Here is a 21,599-nt window from a genome sequence, read left to right as displayed (position 1 = left end):
CTTTGGGGTGCACGTGGGCTCGGCCTGTGCGGCGCTGGTTTTCGTTAGGGTTCTCGAACCTTCGAACGGCCTGCCGAGGTCTGTGATGTCTCTCGACTGCGTCACTCACTCCAGGCCAGTTTCGAGCGGATGGTGGTTGCATTCGCGTTGGATTCGTGGATTAAAGACGCTTACAACCAGGAACAAGGAAATGCCGGGCTGTTTTGAGCCTCAAAACCCAAGGGCTGTGTGTGTGGCCTTGGGGCTCGGCCTCCTGAATTCGGGGTGTTGTGTGTTGTAGGCGACGGCAAAAGCGAGCAGAAAGGCGGAGACAAAAAGCGAGGAGTGAAGCGCCCGCGGGAAGACCACGGCCGTGGCTACTTTGAGTACATTGAGGAGAATTTTTCCCGCCGCCCGCTCCGCGCGTGTCCTGGGGGGGAAAGGCTGTACCGGAGGCCCTGTTGTCTTTCAGAGCCAAGTCCCCGCAGCCGCCCGTGGAGGAGGAAGATGAGCACTTCGATGACACGGTGGTTTGTCTTGACACTTGTAAGTGAAGCTGCTGCACCCCCTCCTCCCCCAATTTTCAAATGTGGTTTCGGTTTTAAATGTTAGGAAACTTACAACACTGAGCTTAAATGCAGAAAATTTAACGGGGAAATGGAAACAGGTTTTTAAAGGCAGGAAGATGATTTATCCGGTAGCTTAAATATTTGGTATAACATCAGCTGTATTGATAATTACACAGGCTCTAGCAATTTGGTAATACTTTTATATTACTTGAAAGTTCTTTGTAGGAATGTAAAGTTAATGCCAACTTTTGACTAGCTAACTAATGGAAACTTGTAAGGCTTCCTCAATAAAGTAATTTCATCTTTTTTGGACTCACCTTAAGTGAGCTATTTGGATTAGTTACATATTTATTAATGGCTTTTCCCATTAGCACACAAGTGTATTCCCTATTCTAAAAGATTGTAATATTACTTTCTCAATAACTGCTCTTTTGTTCTCAATTCCAGTTCAGTAGCTGCTGCTTTAACATAAGTTGATTTCTTCCAAAGACCTGGGGCAGCAGCAGTGGCCTATCACTGGGCCACTAGCTCTCTTCACCAGCGAATGGTATCAATGGCAGCGCTGTAAATACTGCTACTTTACCCAGTTGGGTTGCAGTTGAGTAGGAGGAAGTATTAGTATTGCAAACCTCTCAATGGCCATGGCTGTTAGAGTTGTAATTTTTATTTACGAAGAGATTTGTTGATTTAGCATTTGATCAGTTCTTAGCAGTTCTTTCAGTGATAGAACAAAGGGTAGAAATAATTGCTTGAAAAATAAGAGGTAAGGTGTCAACCTGCCCTGTAGAGCCTGGGGAGTTGAAGCTTAGATTCTAGTGTTTTTGAATACAGGTTGTTTTTTTATTCAGATATGTCAGAGTGTTAATATAAAACTCTTGATTTCTTGTTGAGTATCCTTTACAGGTAGTTAAGATAGTGGAGTCTTTTAAAAGAAAACTACATGGAAAAGTAGTCAGATGGATGTTTTTAAATTCGGTTTCTTAAATATAAAGTATTAGGTATTGGCAAGATAAATGAAGCAATAATTCAAGAAGGTAACACTACTATTATAAAGTAGACAGACTTGTAACTGGTCACCTAGGAATATCAATTTGTTAAGTGCAATATTGGGTTCATTCTATCAATGCTGGTCGGGAATTTTAAGAGCAAAGCTAATGTAAGGGGAATTCCAAACTACGTAGATTTAATTTTTTCTCACCAATAAAAACTTTTTAAGGAAACAGCTTTCTAACTTCAGCTCTCCCTCAGAAGTGCATGTTAATGAGCCACTGACCCATAGGTAGCGAGCTAGGTTAAAGACGTTCTGGATTTGGATAATCCTGGAAGTGGGTAACCCCCATTGTGTTGAACAGGCAAGCACAAGGAAAGGAGACCTACAGCGCTATAATAGTTACAGCATTAGACAACTGGGTTTGTGTTTGTAGATTGAGACTGCCTTCACAAGTTTTAGAAAAGAATTTAGGATCTAGAGTCCCTGGTGTTTTAAAAATAGAAAGTACAGGATCAGCAGCTCTTACAATACTTGGTCATGGCCTGTCAGTTCTATTGTGGCACTGGTAAATTCTACCTGGTTCTGGCATGCTTCACTTTGATTTCCTGCTATCCTCTACTGCTTGCCTCTAAATCAAGGTAAAGAGCAGAGCAGGTATGTATTAATGTCACATTGTCTTATTTTATATACTTAAAATACACATTAAACCTTGGTGTTTCTTAGTTTTATAGGTAGTTTACACTTCAGTACATAATTTGGCAAGTGACTTGGTGGGAGTGGGGCTTAAAATTGAAGATTTAACAGCATGTAAAAGTGTCCTATGTAGCATTTAGACATACGTGCAGAAATTTAATAACCAAGTTTTGTCTACATAGCAAATATGTTTACATTTGATGTGAAAAGAAATAATATGGTATTGATATAATTACAGATAATTGTGATCTGCATTTTAAAATATCAAGAGATCGCCTCAGTGCTTCTTCCCTTACTATGGAGAGTTTTGCTTTTCTTTGGGCTGGAGGAAGGGCTTCTTACGGTGTGTCAAAAGGCAAAGTCTGCTTTGAGATGAAGGTAAATATAATTTGTGTTTTGGTTTTTAAGAACCTTTGTGAGTTTCCATTCACCTGGCACTATTGGGTATCAGTAGAACTTTTTATTTTTGGAAAGTTCCTATGAATTAGAAGAGGGATAGAAACCTTTTGTAATAGTTGAACATGTTGGATCTGAATTTGTGGTACACAGCCAGCCCCTTTATTATTAAAATGCGCTCTTTTTAATCAGGCACTTGAAAAGACCCACCAAGGGTTTAAAAATAATTAGACTCTTGATTTTGTTCCAGAGAAAAAATATTAAATATGTGCTTTAATTGTTGTAGGTTGAATATTGAGAATATGTAATTTTTAAACATTAACTGTTCTTTTAAATGTGATTCAACCAAGTACTTAAATCTTTTCAAGTTATAAGCCCTTATCAATTCTTTAAGTTCTTGAGTGGGTGACTGTTTGTATTAGCAGCCAGAGCAGAGTTATCCCATGGAATGAAATAAGCCAGGTTTCAAGGGTTTATTTATCTTTAGGCTGATAGTTAAATCACTTATGATTTGACTTTCAGGTTACAGAGAAGATCCCAGTAAGGCATTTATATACAAAAGATATTGACATCCATGAAGTTCGGATTGGCTGGTCTCTAACCACCAGTGGAATGCTACTTGGTAAAGTTTCTATTTGAGTCCTGTGTACTCAGTGTTTAGGGTCTGATTTTAGTAGTTAGAGTAGAAGGCATTCCAAATATTTTGCTTGTTTTTGTCCAATTCTGTTAATATTTTAAATTAGATAACATTAGCATGTAGTAGGCATAGGCTAAATTTTAGTTTTTGTTCTTTTATGACCAATAATATTTAAGATAGAATGTTCCCCACGTTATGCAATTCTTAAACTAGTTATATAACCCATTTAACACTACATCTAGTATAAAGTCAGTGTATGTGAAAGAATATTTAGTATATGCTCATTTTTTTAAAACCTTACATTACGAATACTAAAATATATGGGCATTAAGCTGTTTTGAAAAAAATCAGCTTCATGGTAGTTTATTATTATTTTTAGGAGAAGAAGAATTTTCTTATGGGTATTCTCTAAAAGGAATAAAAACATGCAACTGTGAGACTGAAGATTATGGAGAGAAGTTTGATGAAAATGATGTGATTACATGTTTTGCTGTAAGTCATAGCCAATTTTTTGTGTGTAAATGGCAAGTTATATGCTGGGAATTTTTTTTTTTAACTGTGTTAATATCAACATTCACTACTAACTGATAAAAAGTACTTAACATCAAGTCGACCTGAAAATCTAGTCTTACCTTCTAAGGCAGTATTGTTTCTGCTTTTGGATATAGATCGAACCTAAATAGTATTTCCATAAGATAACCGTCACTCATTTGAAAGTTGAAGTTTCTTAGAAGTTTTACAGGAAGCAGATTAAAACTTAATCTCTCTCCCTCCCTCCCCCTCTATTAACAGAACTTTGAAAGTGATGAAGTAGAACTCTCCTATGCAAAGAATGGACAAGACCTTGGTGTTGCCTTCAAAATCAGTAAGGAAATTCTTGCTGATCGGCCACTCTTCCCACATGTTCTCTGCCACAACTGTGCTGTTGAATTCAATTTTGGTCAGAAGGAAAAGCCATATTTTCCCATACCTGAAGACTATACTTTGATCCAGAACGTCCCCCTGGAGGACCGAGTTAGAGGTCCAAAGGGGCCTGAAGAGAAGAAAGATTGTGAAGTAAGTGACCTTTTTAGAAAGCATTTGAGCACTGCTTTTGTTTGGGCAAAAATGACATTTAGAAGAGTTAGGTGATTGGTGTTTTTCATTTACTTTATGCCATTCCTGTAATTTTTCTCTAAGTAGCTATCTTCTCTCTTAATGTGGAGTGTTAAATTTTCCACAAATTACTTTGTTATGGTGCTATAAAAATTCAGCTATTTAAAGTGGGTTTTGTGCATTAAAATATATTTTAAATTTATTAGGTGGCTTCTGATGATTAGACAGTGAAATAACAATTCTTTCCATTGTAGGTGGTTATGATGATCGGCTTGCCAGGAGCTGGGAAAACTACCTGGGTTACTAAACATGCAGCAGAAAATCCTGGTAAATACAACATTCTTGGAACGAATACCATAATGGATAAAATGATGGTAAGTAGAATGTTTAGTGCAAGATCTCAGCATTTTAAAAAGACCCGAAGGTATTCTGAGTAATCCTTCTGCCTACTGTCCTTCTCCATTTGTGATAGTATTTAAGAGAGGGGAGTTTGGGGAAAGTGAAATTGGTTACTTAAATGTGGGCTCTTTATCTGTAAGGTAAACTGCTTTTCAAATTCTAGGCTTCATTGTCTTTTCTAAAGAATTTTAAGTTCTTACCATCCAACAGCTACAAAGATGAATAGCATGGGGTCTTAGTACATGCTAGTGACCCTTTTTATTATAGCAATAGTGGGGAAAGGCAATTATTTAAATTTTTAAACTGTTGCCTGTTTTCCATATGTAGGAAAGATTTAAGCTGATGCTTAGCTTAAGATTCACAAGCTCAAAGGAAACTTCTCACTTTTACAAACAGGTAGCAGGCTTTAAGAAGCAAATGGCTGATACGGGAAAACTGAACACACTGTTGCAGAGAGCTCCACAGTGTCTTGGAAAGTTTATTGAGATTGCTGCTCGTAAGAAGCGAAATTTTATTCTGGACCAGGTAAGCTCTGTAGCTTTGAAGTTGAGAAAGGTAACTGAAAATTGGGTTTGTGTAGAATTAATAAACAAACAACTTTTTGTTTGTTTTTAAGACAAATGTGTCTGCTGCTGCCCAGAGGAGAAAAATGTGCCTGTTCGCGGGCTTCCAGCGAAAAGCTGTTGTCGTTTGCCCAAAGGATGAAGACTATAAGCAGAGGACACAGAAGAAAGCAGAAGTAGAGGGCAAAGACCTACCAGAACATGCAGTTCTCAAAATGAAAGGCATGGAATTTTATTCTCTTGTCACAGTAAATCTCTTTCTGTGATTTATATCTGTAAACTTAGTTTCTTCTAGAAATACTGTTCCTGGAGTTACATTAACTCTTTGTAAATGAGTATGTTTGGCTTATTTCTACTTTTAGGAAAATGTGTTAGTAAACCAGGAAGTTATTGTAGTGTGTTGAAGAACTTTAAGCCATTCAAGAATTGGAGATTTACGGATTGTGGGATTGTGAATGTGTGTTAATCTGACTTTATTCCTTGTAGGAAACTTTACACTGCCAGAGGTAGCTGAGTGCTTTGATGAGATAACCTATGTGGAACTTCAGAAGGAGGAGGCCCAAAAACTTTTGAAGCAATATAAGGAAGAGAGCAAAAAGGCTCTTCACCCCGAAAAGAAACAGAAGAGCAATAAAAATAAGAGTGGCAAGAACCAGTTTAACAGAGGTGGTGGCCACAGAGGACGTGGCGGATTCAATATGCGTGGTGGAAATTTCAGAGGAGGAGGCGAGTGAACATTCAGTATTCTCTCTATTTGATTGGAAATTGAAACAAGTGAAAATCTTCTAATTTGGGTCTACTTGTTATTTAGCTGAATTTAACACAGGAAATTTGATCCTCATTGATCATAGCTCCTCTAGTTTAAAGTTTTGATGTGATTTGGTAGGATACACACCTAGGTTATGTCAGTGGTTAAACATTACCTTCACCTTTAAACATTTATTTTTCCCCTAAAATAAAGGCAATGGTCCAGAAGAACCCTAAGTCATATGTGTAAAGGAGGCGCAACACACTAATCTAAAATACCTCTTGTTTTTTAGCTCCTGGGAATCGTGGTGGATATAATAGGAGGGGCAACATGCCACAGAGAGGTGGTGGCGGAGGCGGAAGTGGTGGAATTGGCTATCCGTACCCACGTGGCCCTGTTTTTAGCAGCCGAGGTGGCTATTCAAACAGAGGAGGGAACTACAACAGAGGTGGAATGCCCAACAGAGGGAACTACAACCAGGTAATGATTTATGATCCTGATACCCTGATCCCTAATTATCTGTATAAATTAGTCTAAAAAGAGTAAGCTTGTGTTGCATATCCTCTGTAAGAGTTGTGGGAACACAGTGTAAATGCATTGACATAAGGAAAATTAGTGATGGCAGTAAAATGAGTCCACTTAATTAAATTTGATTTTCAGGTACACTAAATAGCAACTACCCCATTTCTGTGCTGTGCTCCCTCATGCTTCCCATGTACAAACCTAAGAAGTGGTTGTGCTCTGAGTTCTTAAAGATTTTTCTTTCTTTTTCTTCCATTTTAGAACTTCAGAGGACGAGGAAACAATCGAGGCTATAAAAATCAATCTCAGGGCTACAACCAGTGGCAGCAGGGTGTAAGTAATTTCTTATGTGCTTAGTACATTAAGTTGTATTTTTTCATAAGAATCATTCTTCAAAAAGATCTTATCCAGGGATTGAAGTGTTTGTAAGTGTTACAGGGCAAGGAGTGAATTGTGTTGCAGTCGTAGCCATAATCTTATCTTTTGAAGGTAAAATAGGTTGATGTTTGATGTAACTTAATATTTTTTTAATTAGTAGTATTTAATGTATATGGTTCTTTTTTACTACTAGCTTTAATTGTATAAACTAACCAAGTCCTGATGTGTTTCCTTTTGTAATGTGTTTATTGATGATGATAATGGGATATTAATACTAACTGAATGTGGTTTGATAGAAATCAGGTATGACAGGTATAAATTTGTTTCCAGCAATTACTCTGAATTAGATTCATTGTCATTTCCTAAAAGCAGTTTGAGTGGCTTATTGATGTTTTTTCTTTAAAAAAAAATTTTCTCTTACAGCAATTCTGGGGTCAGAAGCCATGGAGTCAGCATTATCACCAAGGATATTATTGAATACCCAAATAAAACGAACTGATACATATTTCTCCAAAACCTTCACAAGAAGTCGACTGTTTTCTTTAGTAGGCTAACTTTTTAAACATTCCACAAGAGGAAGTGCCTGCGGGTTCCTTTTTTAGAAGCTTTGTGGGTTGATTTTTTTTCTTTTCTTTTTTGTACATTTTTAATTGCAGTTTTAAAGTGAATCGTAAGAGAACCTCAGCATTGTGCACGATAAGAGAATGTGTCAGTATTTCAGGGTTCTACATTTTATCTGTAAAATGTGACTTTTTTTTTATCACAACAAAAGTAAAATGTTGCTTTGTACCTGGTGTCTTTTATTAAGAATTTACTCCCCCCATTTCTCAGAGATAACAGTCGGGAGTCATTGTCACAATATAATAGAAATGTTAGCAACCAGATTCATGGAAGGGCCAAGTGGTCCTCATGAATTGCATAAGACTCTGTACTGCTCATATTACACTCCATCCTCTCTGTAGTTTGCTGAGTAGTGGAGGGGGTATGCTAAACAGTAGTTTCTGGCAATAACTGGGAAGGCTTTTTCTTTTAAATAACATTGGAATTGGCATAATTGAATGAAGATACAACTTGGAACCAAGATAGAGAAGATGGAGTGTATGTAGAAGGGCTGTTAAAAATGTAAAACGTGTTTGTATTATTTGTGGAGGCTCAAACTTGTGAAGGTTAAACACCATAATTTTCCATTTGTTCTGCATTTTGATTCTGAAAAGAAAGCTGGCTTTGCCCATTTCTTATTAAAAAAACTTGTTGTAAATCCAGTTGTCTAATGGGATCTATATGAAGTTAGCTATGTCTGTATGCCCTTCTCCCACAAAATACTGTATAACTAGTGTGCTTGTAGTAGTTAACTCCACCATCTTTGTAAGCTAATGCAATTGTGAGTCACCCATTTATATCTTAATTTTTAATCATGTCAGTTCTTGAATGGGTATCTCCTTAGCCTGCTGATTTCTTTTTTCTTTCTAAAGAAAGTGGGTGGAGAAATTAATTTAGACGTTTGTTTGCAATAAAAAGAATTCATTTTACTCTCGTTTTGGGATTCTCGCCATCAAGGTTCAAAATCCCTTTTTAAAACTCCCAAGAGGAGAAAACCTAAGTGCGTGCTCTCTGGACAGCTTATTCTTTACTCTGTACTTGGAACATTTAGGTTTTAAAAACTTAAATGTACATTGACAATTGATCTGAATTGTGAAGTAAAGTTGAATTCTTCCCTTCCCCTCCCCCATAGATGACTTAACATTAAATGAGGGGAAAAGGTAATGGCTGGGAGAAGTTAACACTCATTTATCATCTTACAAAATGCTAATGGCTGTCCTCAACTGATATTTTATATACATATGTAATACATGAAACTCTGGGAACATGCTTTTAGAAGCCATCATGCAAGCCAGTCATTGATTTCACTACTACACAACACTGCTAACTTAACTGTAGCTATGTGATAACAGTAGATCCCCTAACTGTAATTTTATTGGGTTTGCACAGAACACTTAATCTTCTAAAGGACCCTCACTAATGTGAAGTGAGGAATCAGGAGTCAAACTGTAGAACTAAAGCTTCAGTCTAGTGTTTTGTTGGTATTTTAGGTTGCTTCTGGTAAGTTTAGGTTTGTCTATATTTGATTGCTTAGATTTGTTTTAGCTGCTTCAAATCAGATTTTTAAACTAGGATTTTTTTTTTCTACAAGCTGAGCTGGAGTTGAGTTTTAGATGTTGGTGTAGGTAGCTTCAGTTGATAAATTTGGTGGAACAGGGCTAATGTTACAATCACCATAAGAATACTTAACAGAACAAGCACAAGGTAGCGTCTCAAGGGCTTTTGTCTTTTCAGCAATTAGCGTGCTACTGGCAGTCACTAGCATGAGCTACTTTGCAGTACATATTATTACTAGGATTGCATAGACTTAATTTAAACCAAGGGGGCAAAATTCAAACTTTCTTGCTAATCAATGTTTAGGTACTCTAAATATCTAGGTGCCTTTAAAAAATCTTAAATATACCTTATAGTTAAATATTGCTTACTAAGAATTCCATATTCTAATAATTACAGTGGAAGAATAATGGCCAAATGACAGACACTATTTGATAGACTTAAGGAGTCTCAAGATCAGAATTAATAGTAATGTCTATGGTTATATTAAAAGAAATAATCTTAGAAAGTACATAAAAAATTCAGAACAGGGAGAGCACTAAATAGCAAGCAAAAGGGAGGAAAATGCCAAGTTTAGCAGAGTAAGATCTGTGAGTGAGAAACTTGGCTTATTCACTCCTCCCCTTACCTACCTCCTGGCAAGCAAAACAAAAACAAGAGGTACAGTGCTGAACAAATGTCCCAACTATACCTAGGGAACACTCACCTGTGAGATCGCTGTTGGGGTGTTTTTCACTAGGAAGTTATGCAGATGCTGAGTCAAGAGTTGGATCAGATTGATCAACTACCGTAGTATTAAAACCATTAACAACATAAAGAGGTTAATCAAGAAAAAAATTGCAAGATGGAAATGAAGTAATGTGAACTGACATGCCTTAGTTCTCTGTTGCTGGTAGGTTACATCTTGTTACCGGATCTAGCCTTTGATGGAGGCTCTGACTCTGACCTAGGAGGCTGAGACCAGCTTCTGACAGACAGAAAGGTGAACTCTTAAGATGGCAGTAAGAAGCCATAATAAACCCACAAAACAATAAGCTCTCATTTGCCTACGGTACATCCTGTCTGAAAATGAGAAATATGAAACTAGAGGTCCTAAGCACTAGCAACAAGGTTTTTAAAGCATCTTTTAAAGACATTTTTCTTAGAAAAAGTACTTAAAAGTTTTCCAGGAGAGGTAATAGTATGTTTTTCACCTACCTGGGGAGCTTACATTCATGAACAGTCTATTCTGTATTTAATATTTGCCTCAGTTGTGGGAATTAAATGTAAATTAGCTTTTAATCCTAGGATCATTTTTATAATAGGTCCCATTGCACAAATGAAAAAGATGAAATATTTTAGCAGTTTTTAGGTAGTGACATCTCATAAAGGTCTGATGGTCAATTTACAGGAGTACATTTGATGCTTGTAAAAAGCCAAACCAGATCCAGATTATGCTAAAGTATACATTTCCATCCTTTAAAGTTAGTTTCTCATGCACATCTTAAAAACAACATAAATTTCCATAATTTCCTTCACATAACTATAGAATGTCTCTGAAAAAAATGGATGGAACTTCTCTACTGTCCAACCCTCCAGAATAGTCCTGAAATATTCTGGGAAGATGAACACGATATTCTCAAGCCATTTTATGCCTAAAATTCTTGAAATGCTTTGAGTCTGACTCGTTATTTCTGGGGCTTTCAGGAAAACTGGGTTTAAGTTTTAACATTTTAGTAAATAGTTAAGAGTAGGTTATGGCCTGGCGATCCATTAAGTTTTAAGGGGCTGTTAGTGCTTTGAGTAAGAATCCGTCAATGCCTCGGCTCTAAACAGCAATTTGCATTTATTATGTAAACCACAGTCTCTTCAAATCATTAATTGCTACATTTAATCTAAAAATAAAACTGAATACCCTTTTAAAATGGAGAAGAGCCTTTTCCGTTGGGTAATTTTTAAAATTGAATTTTCTTACTGGCCCAGTCATTACTCCATTTCCACATTAAAACATGCAGATGGTAGGGTTAGCCAGTTTAGCATTTGAGATTTTTTTTTTAGGTTAATACTATTACCACAGGTACATGAAAACCTTTAGGTAGGTGGGAATGGTTAACAAAGATTACTATGCACTTACACTAAGGATATACTCTCACCTATCCAATTGACTACAAATATAGGTGGTTGGATATGTTTAATTTGCCCAAGGAACTATAAGGGTTAGTATATTGGAGATAGGGGAGAAATGTTAACCTATAATTTACTCAAAGAATGTAAATACCTTGTGTGATTAAGTTGGAAAGTGCTGTCCATGTGGAAAGCCAAATTCAGTTTTTTCAGCATTGTGTAGATCGGTGATTTTAGGTGATTGCAGATCCAGTATTAGGGGAACGAATGGTGCAGGTAACTGATAGGCCAGAACACGCGTAATCACTGCTTGGTTAGGTTGGACAAGGAACTTGACCATGTGTTTAATCTGTAATTACCTAGTTATTACTTAGAAATATTGTTTTCCTCCCTTTTCATGTCAGGAGTCACCGTTAACTTGCAACTTGACAAGGAACAGGGGTTTTACTTTTGACAAAGCTGGATCTGTGGTATGAGTAACTATACTCTAGTCAAGCAGTGAGGTAATGACATTCGAGACAAATGGAGAAATGCAAGAAGGTTCCGCTCCTTATTGTGGCTGTGGCACAGCAATCACTCCTGAGTGTCCAGCTCAAGTGCCTGCAAACTGGAGGAATGCAGGGATTATAGGCTAGAGAGGCTGACATAGCATCCAGCTGATACACACAGCTATTTGTGGCATGTTCTTTCCTGCTGTTCCTTTTAACAGTCCGCGATCGCCCAGGAGGTAAAATTAGTTTTGTCCAGTAAACTTACGCTTGCCAAGCACTTGAGAAGCATTGCCACAAATTACTACCAGCCAGAAAATTTTTAGGTAAAAACAGTGTAGACATCTAACTTGAGTGGCACAAGCTTTAAAATTATAAGGCACCTAGAGAGAAGATGAGATAAAACCAATACTTCAGATTGATTGGGGCTTATGTAAGTGGCAACTAACAGGTTAATTTTTTAAGGTAGCTATTAAGGTGTTTCATAACAGTTAAGGGAGCTAGAGGAGTCCTGGTCAAGTACAATATAAAAGGTTCCAACTTCACTATTTTTTCTTTTAAGTAATAAAAAAAATGTGCTGATTTAAATTTCATCTCCTTTTCCTTAGTCTGTCCATGTGAATGTGCTGTGTGGAAGAGTAAAAGGGCCCAACTAAATCTGTTCCAGTGATTCCAATAGGTATTCCAAATTAATTGCTGCTTGTACATTTAACACTTGTTACATTGAGTTTCTAGGATCACCTTAGTTAAAATTGCCCTTATTTTAAAAAGATGGGGGGAAAGGGGAAACTTGGTAAGCAGATGGGAAGGTTTTATAACAGAAAAAGTTCGATTTCTCCTTCGCATACCTGAAGTGGGCAGTCCTCTTGCATAGATATTTGCAGTATATGTAAATAGAGCCCAGTCCTCTTAAGGTTAGAACCTTATTCTAATAGTTTGAATTCATTCTGTTTAACTTTTTGCAAGACATTTGTTATAATGTCCTCCATACTGGTAGGCTTTAAATGCAGTATTCTGATGAAAAAACACACAAAACAAACTTGTGTTCTTAGTTTCCCCAAAACTTCCTGCATCTATACTAAATGCATAAGTACAACAATCTAAAACAGTGATTGAGATCCTTTTGGATAACGAAGGATATTCTAGGAAGTAAATTTAAGTTATAAAGAAGGAATAAGGCCCAGGGAGCTTTGCCAGTCCAGAGTATGTAATGTCTCTTCCCTGATGTGTTTAAAGCTTGATAAGGAGCTTGGAGGACATTTATTTTTCCTGCTGCAGATTCCATAATACTGTATTTTGGTGAAATGAGTGGACTTGGGTGCTATACTGATTTGAAATGTAGCTCCGGGTTTGCTCAATGAAAGAGTTATATTCTGTCAACTAAAAACGATCTAATGGCTTCTGAAGATCCCATAGCTCAGCTTAAAGTGAACAGTATTGCTCAGTGTCACTGATCGCTTTCTCACAATGGAAATACTTGGGGAGAAAGTCATCATTCTAGGAAATGAAGAGGAAGGCAAAGGCAGTGGTTGAAAAGACATATTTACAGCATATTTGTAGTGCTCATGTTACAAACTTGAAAATGTAATACTTTGAGAAATGCCTTCATAAGCTTTTTGTCCCTAAAGCTTCCCTTTTAAGAGAAAATTTAGAGATGGAACTTAATGCACAAAGTAATGTGTAAGATAACAGTATTTGGGTGGTAAACGATATTGGTATATTACACTGACCTGATTTGATGACCACTGGACAATATTTTAAGATGCTTCCAAACATCCTTTATTCTGGAGGACCATTAAAATTAATTATAGCAATCGTTTTAATTTTTCTACTTTCCTCATTAAGGTTTTCTGCTTACCCAAAGCATAGTGTATATATTAACATGACTTTTAAAGGGGTGCCTTGACCCCCATCTGCAACAGATTTTTATCTAGGAATAGAAGGATTCAAACCCTATTTGATCCCTAGCTCTGTGCTGAAAAGTGCATAAACAGGAATCCTGAATTTATTATATAGACCTCCTCGCATTATATAATCGAAGCAAAGGGAAACCAGCGATGGAGTAGAGGTACGTAGACTAAAGAGATGCTTGCAAATCAAATAATGGAACTAGGGATAGTAAAAAATTCTTGTTGCCTAACTTGGTCAATATCCATTACAAGTCCAGAGAGAAGCTTGAAGTTAATTTTAATTCCCTGAGGTCCTTTTAATAAAATGTAAAATCAAGTAGTCAAAGCAAAGGGGTGGGGCGAGGGAAGGGGGAAATGCATAAAGCACTGGAAAGTTGAAGTAGGTATGAGAGATAAGCCACGAGAAGTTGTGAAAACTACTAATGACCACAATTCTATTTTAATCAGCTATTTAGCTGGTACCTACTGCTATGTCACCTAGTGTGAAATCTCGGCTTTGCTGGAACACTGAAGACGCAGTGCAGCTGGAGGCTCCAGGTGAGCGTGGGAGGTAGGTTACTCTTTCCGACTAAAATCTCAAGTGTGTGCATGGATGAGAAGGAACCTGGTTCCTGTCCATTTGCTAGTGAATATTTAGTAATTCACTATAACAAACAAGTGTTGACTGTCTTGTGACACTTGGTTGGAATGTGAAGATACAAACATTGTCAGGGTTCTTGACAAGACAGTTAGGCTCAACTTGTAGCACAAGTCAATGGAAGTGCCACCTACTGTAACATGAAACGGGTATGAGAACCTAAATGAGGTGACCCTAATCCCCAGAGGTTAGTGACCAGGAGGATGAAAAATGTTAGAGAAGTAGAAGATACTTGCAGTGAAATTAAAAAGTTTGCGGAGTATGAGTTCAGGTCATGGTGGCCCAAGGTGCACTGAAGATAAAGGTGATTGGACTGGAAGTGGGGTGGCAGAGTGGAAATGGACTGGAAGTGGGGTGGCAGAGTGGAAGTGTCAAGATCGACAATGGAGGCCTTAGCAAATGTGTCCAGAGCAATGTGCTAAAGGGCCTGGAGTCTTAGACATAGTCTACTAATTCAGTAATACATCTCCTAACATCTTACTAAAGAAAAAAATACATATATTACTGATCATGTAAACGTATGAAGTGACATCTCCCTGTTTTTACCCAGGTCTCCAATTTATAAAGCATCCTGCTGTGAAAATGAAAACTAACCTTGTTGGTGAGGGCCCTGGAATTTTCACCAGCCGAGAGGGGCTTCTCTCTCACCCGGGGTAAGATGTAACCATAGTATGCTAGAGCTAGAAGAGGCCTTAGTTATTTAATCCAGTTGCCTCGTTTTATGTGTTACATATATTTGTAAACTGAAGCTAAGGACACAAGTGGCCTGCACAGATAACTTGTTAAATATCAGCTCTGATGAGTACTCATCATTTTTCCCCCAACTCGTGCAGCCTCTCAAATGAGTGTCACATCACGGCTTTTAAAAAACAAATTTGGTTGTTGTAATATGAATATTTCTAATACCCTTCCCTAATCAATGCCCAAGTCCTTCCTTTGGTGGCTGTCAAGATGATTAGGATCAATAAACATTAGGACAGGTGTGTGACAATGTCATTCACTAGACTAGCCGTCATGGCATTTGGCAAACCACATAGCCTAGGCACCCAGCCCTCATAGTAACAGCCACAAATTTATAATTTCCTAACCAGGAAGACCTCTAGCATGTATTTTATTTAACAAAATTTTTTTTAATGTTGATTTTAAAACAAAAAAATAAACATCACTGCTTTGGAGAGAATTTTTTCCTGAATGAATAAATGCTGTGGGTTGAGTTGTACATTGGCTGCTTTAAAAATATATAAATATATACTTATATTTACATATATAGAGAGAGAGAGAGCAGAAGAATGAATTATAAATGTCTTTTTTACATCAGTGTAATACTATGTAATCTGGCAGTTCTTTTTCCTTTGCATCAAACAAGTTTTGAAAATATTTTGTATATATTTAAATTCTACATAAAACTTAAAACCATGCATACTTCCAAAATAATATTTAGAACAGTTAAACAGCAATCTTTACCTTCCATGTAAGACATGGAAGAATAGTGTCAAGCAATGGACACATTTTTAAAATAATTTGCAAAGTGATCCAATCTATTAGCTTTAAGTCTTATACTACCATTGGTTTAAAGAAACGAGGACATGCCTGGCTGGTGTGGCTCAATGCTTGAGTGTGGAGCCATGAACCAGGAGGTCAGGGTTCAATTCCTGGTCAGGGCACATGCCAGGGTTGCGGGCTTGATCCCCAGTAGGGGGCGTGCAGGAGGCAGCCAATCGAAGATTCTCATCGTCGTTTCTCTCTCCCTTCCTCTCTCTCTGGAATCAATAAAAATACATATTTTTTTTAAAAAGGAACCGAGAAGTATTCCCTCATTTTTTAACTGGATAGTAATACGATTGTTTTAAAGGCAAGTTTTAAAATGGACATCATTTACACTCACTACAAAGGAACTTTTTAAAGCTTGCTGAACACTAGGTTTATTTTGTGTGACAAGTCCACTATTAAGCTATGCTGGTAGTAGATAACAGGGCCAGAATAAGTTCATAAAATATTCCTACAAGTGGAAAAAAGACTACAACTCACACATGCTTTATTTACTTGATTGAAAACCTTATGGCACATGCAATGTTTTACATAGTTGATCTCATCTTGGTTCACACTGACATCAGTTGTATTTGGGTTCTATGCTCGAGACTGTTCAGGTGCTGCTGCTGCTGTTGGGTTTTTTTTCAGGATCAAGGTGGGTACTTTCATATAAAATCTTATTTTTAATTCCTTCTCTGGCCATTCTTTCCTGGATTCTTAGCTTTGCATAATTATACCTACAATGGAACCTTGGAAGAAAAGAATACAGTCATTAATATAATAGAAACATTTGACATTTTACAGTAATAAAATTCAGGAATGCTTATAGATGAGTACCCTGAGACTGAGAGTATGACCATTCTAATCTGCAGACCTCTTTTTGGTGGTTTGGTGTCAGCGATACCTATGAACACTTTTATATAAAATGAGGATTTCTGTCTCTTTAGCTTAATTTTACTTGTAGAACCTCATGCAAATGGAACCAGTACTGTGGGTCTGGCTTTTTTTGCTGACGAAAACAGAGCTGATAGTCATCCATGCTATATCAGTTCTCAGTAACATCAGATGTGATGCTGGGAGCAGGGATGAAATGGAAATTAGGGTGTAAGGTACAGGGTGGAGGCCTTCATAAATGAAGTATAAGCCATAACTTGGCATTAATGGCATATTATGCAGTCATCTGCTCATTCAAGAAATGGTATAAAATATGAGTACATATACATACTGAAAGGATTAAGACATCCCAGCAATATCATTTAAGAAATTTCCATTAAAAAGTCCTTTTCTTAAAAATAAAAATCCTTTCTAAGTAACTGAGGGTGGAAATCTCCCAATGGGAAATTGCTCTGAAAAGAGCATGTGCATTGGAATTGGATAAACCTATAATCATGGGGTCCTCTTGAATGCTTAGTGCACATACCAGCATCCTAAAGTCACGAGGATAAATCCTCCTACTCCGACATCACATGATCTTCTAATTCTACCTGTCAAAAAGCACAGCCATTATAATTATGACATATTGTTTCATCTAGAAAATAATTGTTTGCCACACATAGATGTGTGTTGTTTACTTAGAGAAAAGTAGATACTCACTAGTTAACAAAAAATGTCCAAGGCCAGCCACAACAGATCCTAATGAACCATATAATACTGAGTCCCGTGCACAGGGAATGTTCTCCACATCTAAAATTCCTAGGAGCTTAAAGGGCTAAGATAAAATAAAAAAGAACCTAGATTGAACAAGGAAATACTGTAGATCACAGTGGTTTGGCAAAGAACATGACCAGGAATCGATCCATTTTTACTTTCAACGTCCTGCTTTTGGTATTCAGTCTGAAGAAGCTGAATCTTAAAGTGGGAAACCTTGAAAATTTAATTAATGAGAAAGCCTCTAGAATAACATACCTAAATCAATTGAATTTTGACGTTAGATAATAATTTGCTAATTGAACAGTTTGGAAATAAGAGCACATTTTATGAGCTCTTTAAACATCTGTATGAAATTTGGGAAGCAAAAGTGGGATTGGTACAATTCTAATGAGGTGAACATCAATTGTTTGCAAGAATAAATATTTAATATAAAGATAAACATTGGGCATTATAACTCCTGATCTGTTTCCTTGCCTGGTAGGAAATTGCACTTAATTATATTTATCTTGTGGCCCTCAATGGAGGGCAGGACAAAATATTCAAGAAAAAAGTCACATCTCTTTCATTGTGGCATTTCTATTCAATAAAAAAGTAGAAAACTTATGCAGGTTTTCAGTAATGTAGCTTTTAAAAGCTGCTTGTCCATTAAATGACAGTATAGTGTATAGCGGGAGGCCAAAGCGGGCGGAGGGTTCCTCCAGGACGAGGGAATATAAGGGAAAGACAGATCGCAAGAAGGAAGTCCGGTTAAAGGTTGAAATAACATTCTTGGTTGTATTTTTCTCCTGTTTGCTGCTTTGGCTCAAGCTTCTGCCAGGAAAGACAAAATGTGTGACCTGGTTCATAATAAAGCAAAAATTACATACCCTCTGGGATCATTCTATTCCATTTTTCCTTTGGTCTCTCCCTGCTAACCCTTCCCCCCCAACACAGGTTACTTCATGCACACAGCAGGTATTCATTAATATTGCACTTTAATTTTGAAAGTTCTTTAATACAAATCTTAATAGACATATTTGAATTGTGCTTCTAGGTTTTTCACTTCACTTAACAAATTCAGTTCCTCTGTCAGCTCAAAAGCCCAGTGGAACATGTGGTTGGAGGTGAGGGTGCGAGTTGCTCTGCAGGTAGGGAGTGTCGGCTCTGCATGCCACCTCCAACCCAGCCTCTCTCCCCAGGGGAAGGCTGCTTAAGATGCTAGGGCTCCAGAGGGTGGTCAGTAGTGTCAGCTCTAATAGGTCCTAGGCGCTAACACAGGTAGAAGGTGAGGCTTTCATGTTTGGGCCAAGAAGGAAAGGAGCCATCATGGGTTGTCCACACAGCAGGACAAGCAGGACACACCTCCACCAAAGATCACACAAGTTTCTGTAAGGCCTCTGGGCTTCTTCAGTCTGGATCCTCTTTTATAATGGAGCCATGGGGTGACACCCCCCTCATCCCCCAGGGTAGACCAGAATCTGCAGACAAACATTTCCTGGGGCACTTGGAAAAATGCCATCCACCCCAATCCTTTACAAGTATATGAAGTATACTTGCCAAATATCAAATTGTTATTTAAGCCAGCTAGGTAACTATCCTGATTTTTAAAAAGGTATTCTCAAAATTCAGATCTGGGATAGGCCATTAGAATGTTTAGAAGATTTCAGGTCTCTTTAAAGACAAACATCTTCCAGAAATTACATACCCTATTTAAAATGGTCCCTTCTAGAACCAGCACTTGGCTAGAGGCCCAGGATTCTGCTGCTAAACATTCTACAACACATCGGCCCCACCTCCGACTTAAGCTGTTGTGATGCCAGTACTGCCAAGGCTGAGAAACCAACGCAGGCCCAGAACAGTTCCAGTATAGAGCTGATGGAGGGGTACCAGTCCCTGCCCTTGACAGCCCTTATGTGTTCTCACGCCTCTGAGATCTCTGAACCGGCTCCGGGTCTACACACAGGGCTGTTAGGTGCTGGCAGGATGGAAGTCAGCCTGGAACTATTGCCCATCCCCACCCCAAAGAGCCCGTCGTTTCCATTGCATCCTTTAACCTTCTGGGTCTGTTCTAGAGGGAAAAAACCAAGGCCCACAGAGGAGTCGTTTTCCAGAGGACCCCCGTTCAGGGAGCACTAGGACTAAAATACATAATTGTGTACCTGCAACTTTTCTGAAAACTGGGAAAGAATGAACAAAATTTAAGATGAGAATCATTGATTGGCTGCCTCCGGGTTTGATTCTGATCAAGGGCATAGGCCCAGGTTGCGGGCTCAGCCCCCAGTTGGGGGTGTGCAGGAGGCAGCCAATTGGTGATTCTCATCATTGATGTTTCTATCTCCCTCCTCGGAAATCAATAAAAATATAGTTGAAACCCCCCACACACACACACACACAAAACATGCCCATATCTGACTAGTCAGGGGCACTGATCTCTTTTCCATTAGATAGTCCAATTTTAAAATGACAACAGCAAACAATAGCCATCTGGTGTGAATGAATCACAATTATACCCAATTTTTTTTTGTCAGCAAAAATTGCATTTTTGGAGTGCCACAATTTTAGTAATAATGTGTGCCATAGATGAAAAAAAAAAAGATTGAAAATTGCTGGTTCAGAATATTGATTACTGTTAATTTCCAGAAGCAAGTAAGAACTAGTCTTCAGCATATGAATTGTAAGATTCTCAGAAATGGAAATTAACATTTCACTATTCCCTAATTAGTCTTCAGTTTAACTTGTCATTAATGAATTTAAGCCCTTAAACTAAGGAATTTTTCTAATAGTATTTTGTAGGCATATTCTTAGATTTAGAAAAGCAACATTACCAGCTCACCTTGATTGAACCAAGGGAAGTTCAAGGTTTCTAAGCCAGAATACCAGTTTAATAATTTATAGGAAATAGATCAGATCAAATTAAGCCAGCTCATTACCCATTGCCAGTATTGTTTTCCTCTTGTTACAAAGGATGAACTGGCTGGCCAACCAACTGAGCCACAGCAGCCACAGCCCAAATTTCCTATTTTAAAACTTCTCAAGCAAAGAATGAGAGCAGAAGAAAAGTTAAGGGCTAGTTCTATCAGGTATGCTAGCTTGTTACCTCTCTCTCTTTTAATCCTCACCCCAAGATATTTCCCCATTGATCTTTTAGAGGGAGTGGAAGAGAGGGAAACAGAAACATTGGTTGCCACCTGCCCCGCTCCGCTCCGGGCCTGGGCTGGGGCGGTACATGCCCTTGACCAGAACTGAACTCTTTGGTCTGCAGGCCAGTGCTCTTTGCATTGAGCCAAACCGGCCAGGGCCCTTTCTCATTTTTATCTTAGCCGACTCTAAAAACCAATCTCTGGATTGTGGTAGAAATAATTGAAAAAAAAATTTTTTTTAAGTGCAGGCTTTTCTGATACTACCCTGGGCTGCTAATTCAGACATTGCTTATATTAATTTTATTATACTTTTTGATGAGCTTTGATAGGTACGAGTGTTTCATGAACAACTCACAAGACTTGACTTACAGTATTTTGTTAATGCTGGACCAATTAAATAGGTCATTAATTTTTTCTTCCATTGAATTCTTTTATCAATTCTCAGTGAATTAAAACACCCTGTTGACCATTACATGACAGCGGTTCTATCAAAGTGAACAATCCGATACAGAAGGGATTAAAGCTCCATTCAAGACCCCAGTGTTCTCTCAAAACAATGGAGAATTCCATATATTAAATATGGAAGTTTCAAACGGGTACATTTTGTTACACTAAACATAATCCAAATAATATACAAGACATTAAAAAACAAAAGGCACCAAGAGTTGTATAAATTGACAAAATCTGTTATTAAACATAGAAAAATTTTATCCAACCTTTGTTCCTATTAACCTTTTGGTGATCGGCTGTCTTGGCCAAATATAAGTGGGAAGGTCCCCAGAGAAACAAGAACTTTGAAAAAGTGAGCAAAACGTCCAAGCTGGTCAGGCTATCCTAAAACTACAGATTAGGAGCAACTAGGATGCACTGCGGGTCCTCACTGTGTGCATGACGGACCCACTGACACCCAGTGGACAGTAAGGAGCCCAGGGAGTGACTTCCGGCGATGCTGGTGCGGTGGCTGATGAGCTGGGGGACCGCTCCGCAGCCCTTGGGGAGCCCCGTTCAGCTCCAGAGCACCCGGGGAGCCAGGAGCCG

General features: G+C 38.0%; 2 protein-coding genes across 2 annotated transcripts in view; one reads left to right on the top strand and one right to left on the bottom strand.

The window, feature by feature from the left end:
- The window catches only part of HNRNPU (heterogeneous nuclear ribonucleoprotein U (scaffold attachment factor A)), a 19,183-nt gene extending 10,955 nt beyond the window's left edge, over positions 1-8,228 (top strand). Inside the window, exons 2-14 of the mRNA XM_014528252.1 lie at positions 281-390; positions 450-525; positions 2,471-2,610; positions 3,151-3,250; positions 3,645-3,757; positions 4,058-4,321; positions 4,615-4,734; positions 5,156-5,284; positions 5,376-5,544; positions 5,809-6,048; positions 6,363-6,550; positions 6,854-6,925; positions 7,394-8,228. Of these exons, the coding sequence (XP_014383738.1) occupies positions 2,530-2,610; positions 3,151-3,250; positions 3,645-3,757; positions 4,058-4,321; positions 4,615-4,734; positions 5,156-5,284; positions 5,376-5,544; positions 5,809-6,048; positions 6,363-6,550; positions 6,854-6,925; positions 7,394-7,447 (1,530 nt within the window). The 5' untranslated portion in view covers positions 281-390; positions 450-525; positions 2,471-2,529 and the 3' untranslated portion in view covers positions 7,448-8,228. The remainder of the gene's footprint in view (positions 1-280; positions 391-449; positions 526-2,470; positions 2,611-3,150; positions 3,251-3,644; positions 3,758-4,057; positions 4,322-4,614; positions 4,735-5,155; positions 5,285-5,375; positions 5,545-5,808; positions 6,049-6,362; positions 6,551-6,853; positions 6,926-7,393) is intronic.
- A 7,826-nt stretch (positions 8,229-16,054) lies between these two features.
- The window catches only part of LOC102246284 (cytochrome c oxidase protein 20 homolog), a 20,174-nt gene continuing 14,629 nt past the window's right edge, over positions 16,055-21,599 (bottom strand). The window contains exons 3-5 of the mRNA XM_014528241.1: positions 17,386-17,500; positions 17,213-17,276; positions 16,055-16,541 (exon numbers count right to left, since the gene is read on the bottom strand). Of these exons, the coding sequence (XP_014383727.1) occupies positions 16,406-16,541; positions 17,213-17,276; positions 17,386-17,500 (315 nt within the window). The 3' untranslated portion in view covers positions 16,055-16,405. The remainder of the gene's footprint in view (positions 16,542-17,212; positions 17,277-17,385; positions 17,501-21,599) is intronic.

The sequence above is a fragment of the Myotis brandtii genome, unplaced genomic scaffold, assembly GCF_000412655.1.
Source record: "Myotis brandtii unplaced genomic scaffold, ASM41265v1 scaffold627, whole genome shotgun sequence".
In the NCBI taxonomy this organism is placed as follows: Eukaryota; Metazoa; Chordata; class Mammalia; order Chiroptera; family Vespertilionidae; genus Myotis; species Myotis brandtii.
The sequence above is the reverse complement of the archived record's forward strand: the minus strand, read 5'-3'. Positions and strand labels throughout refer to the sequence as shown.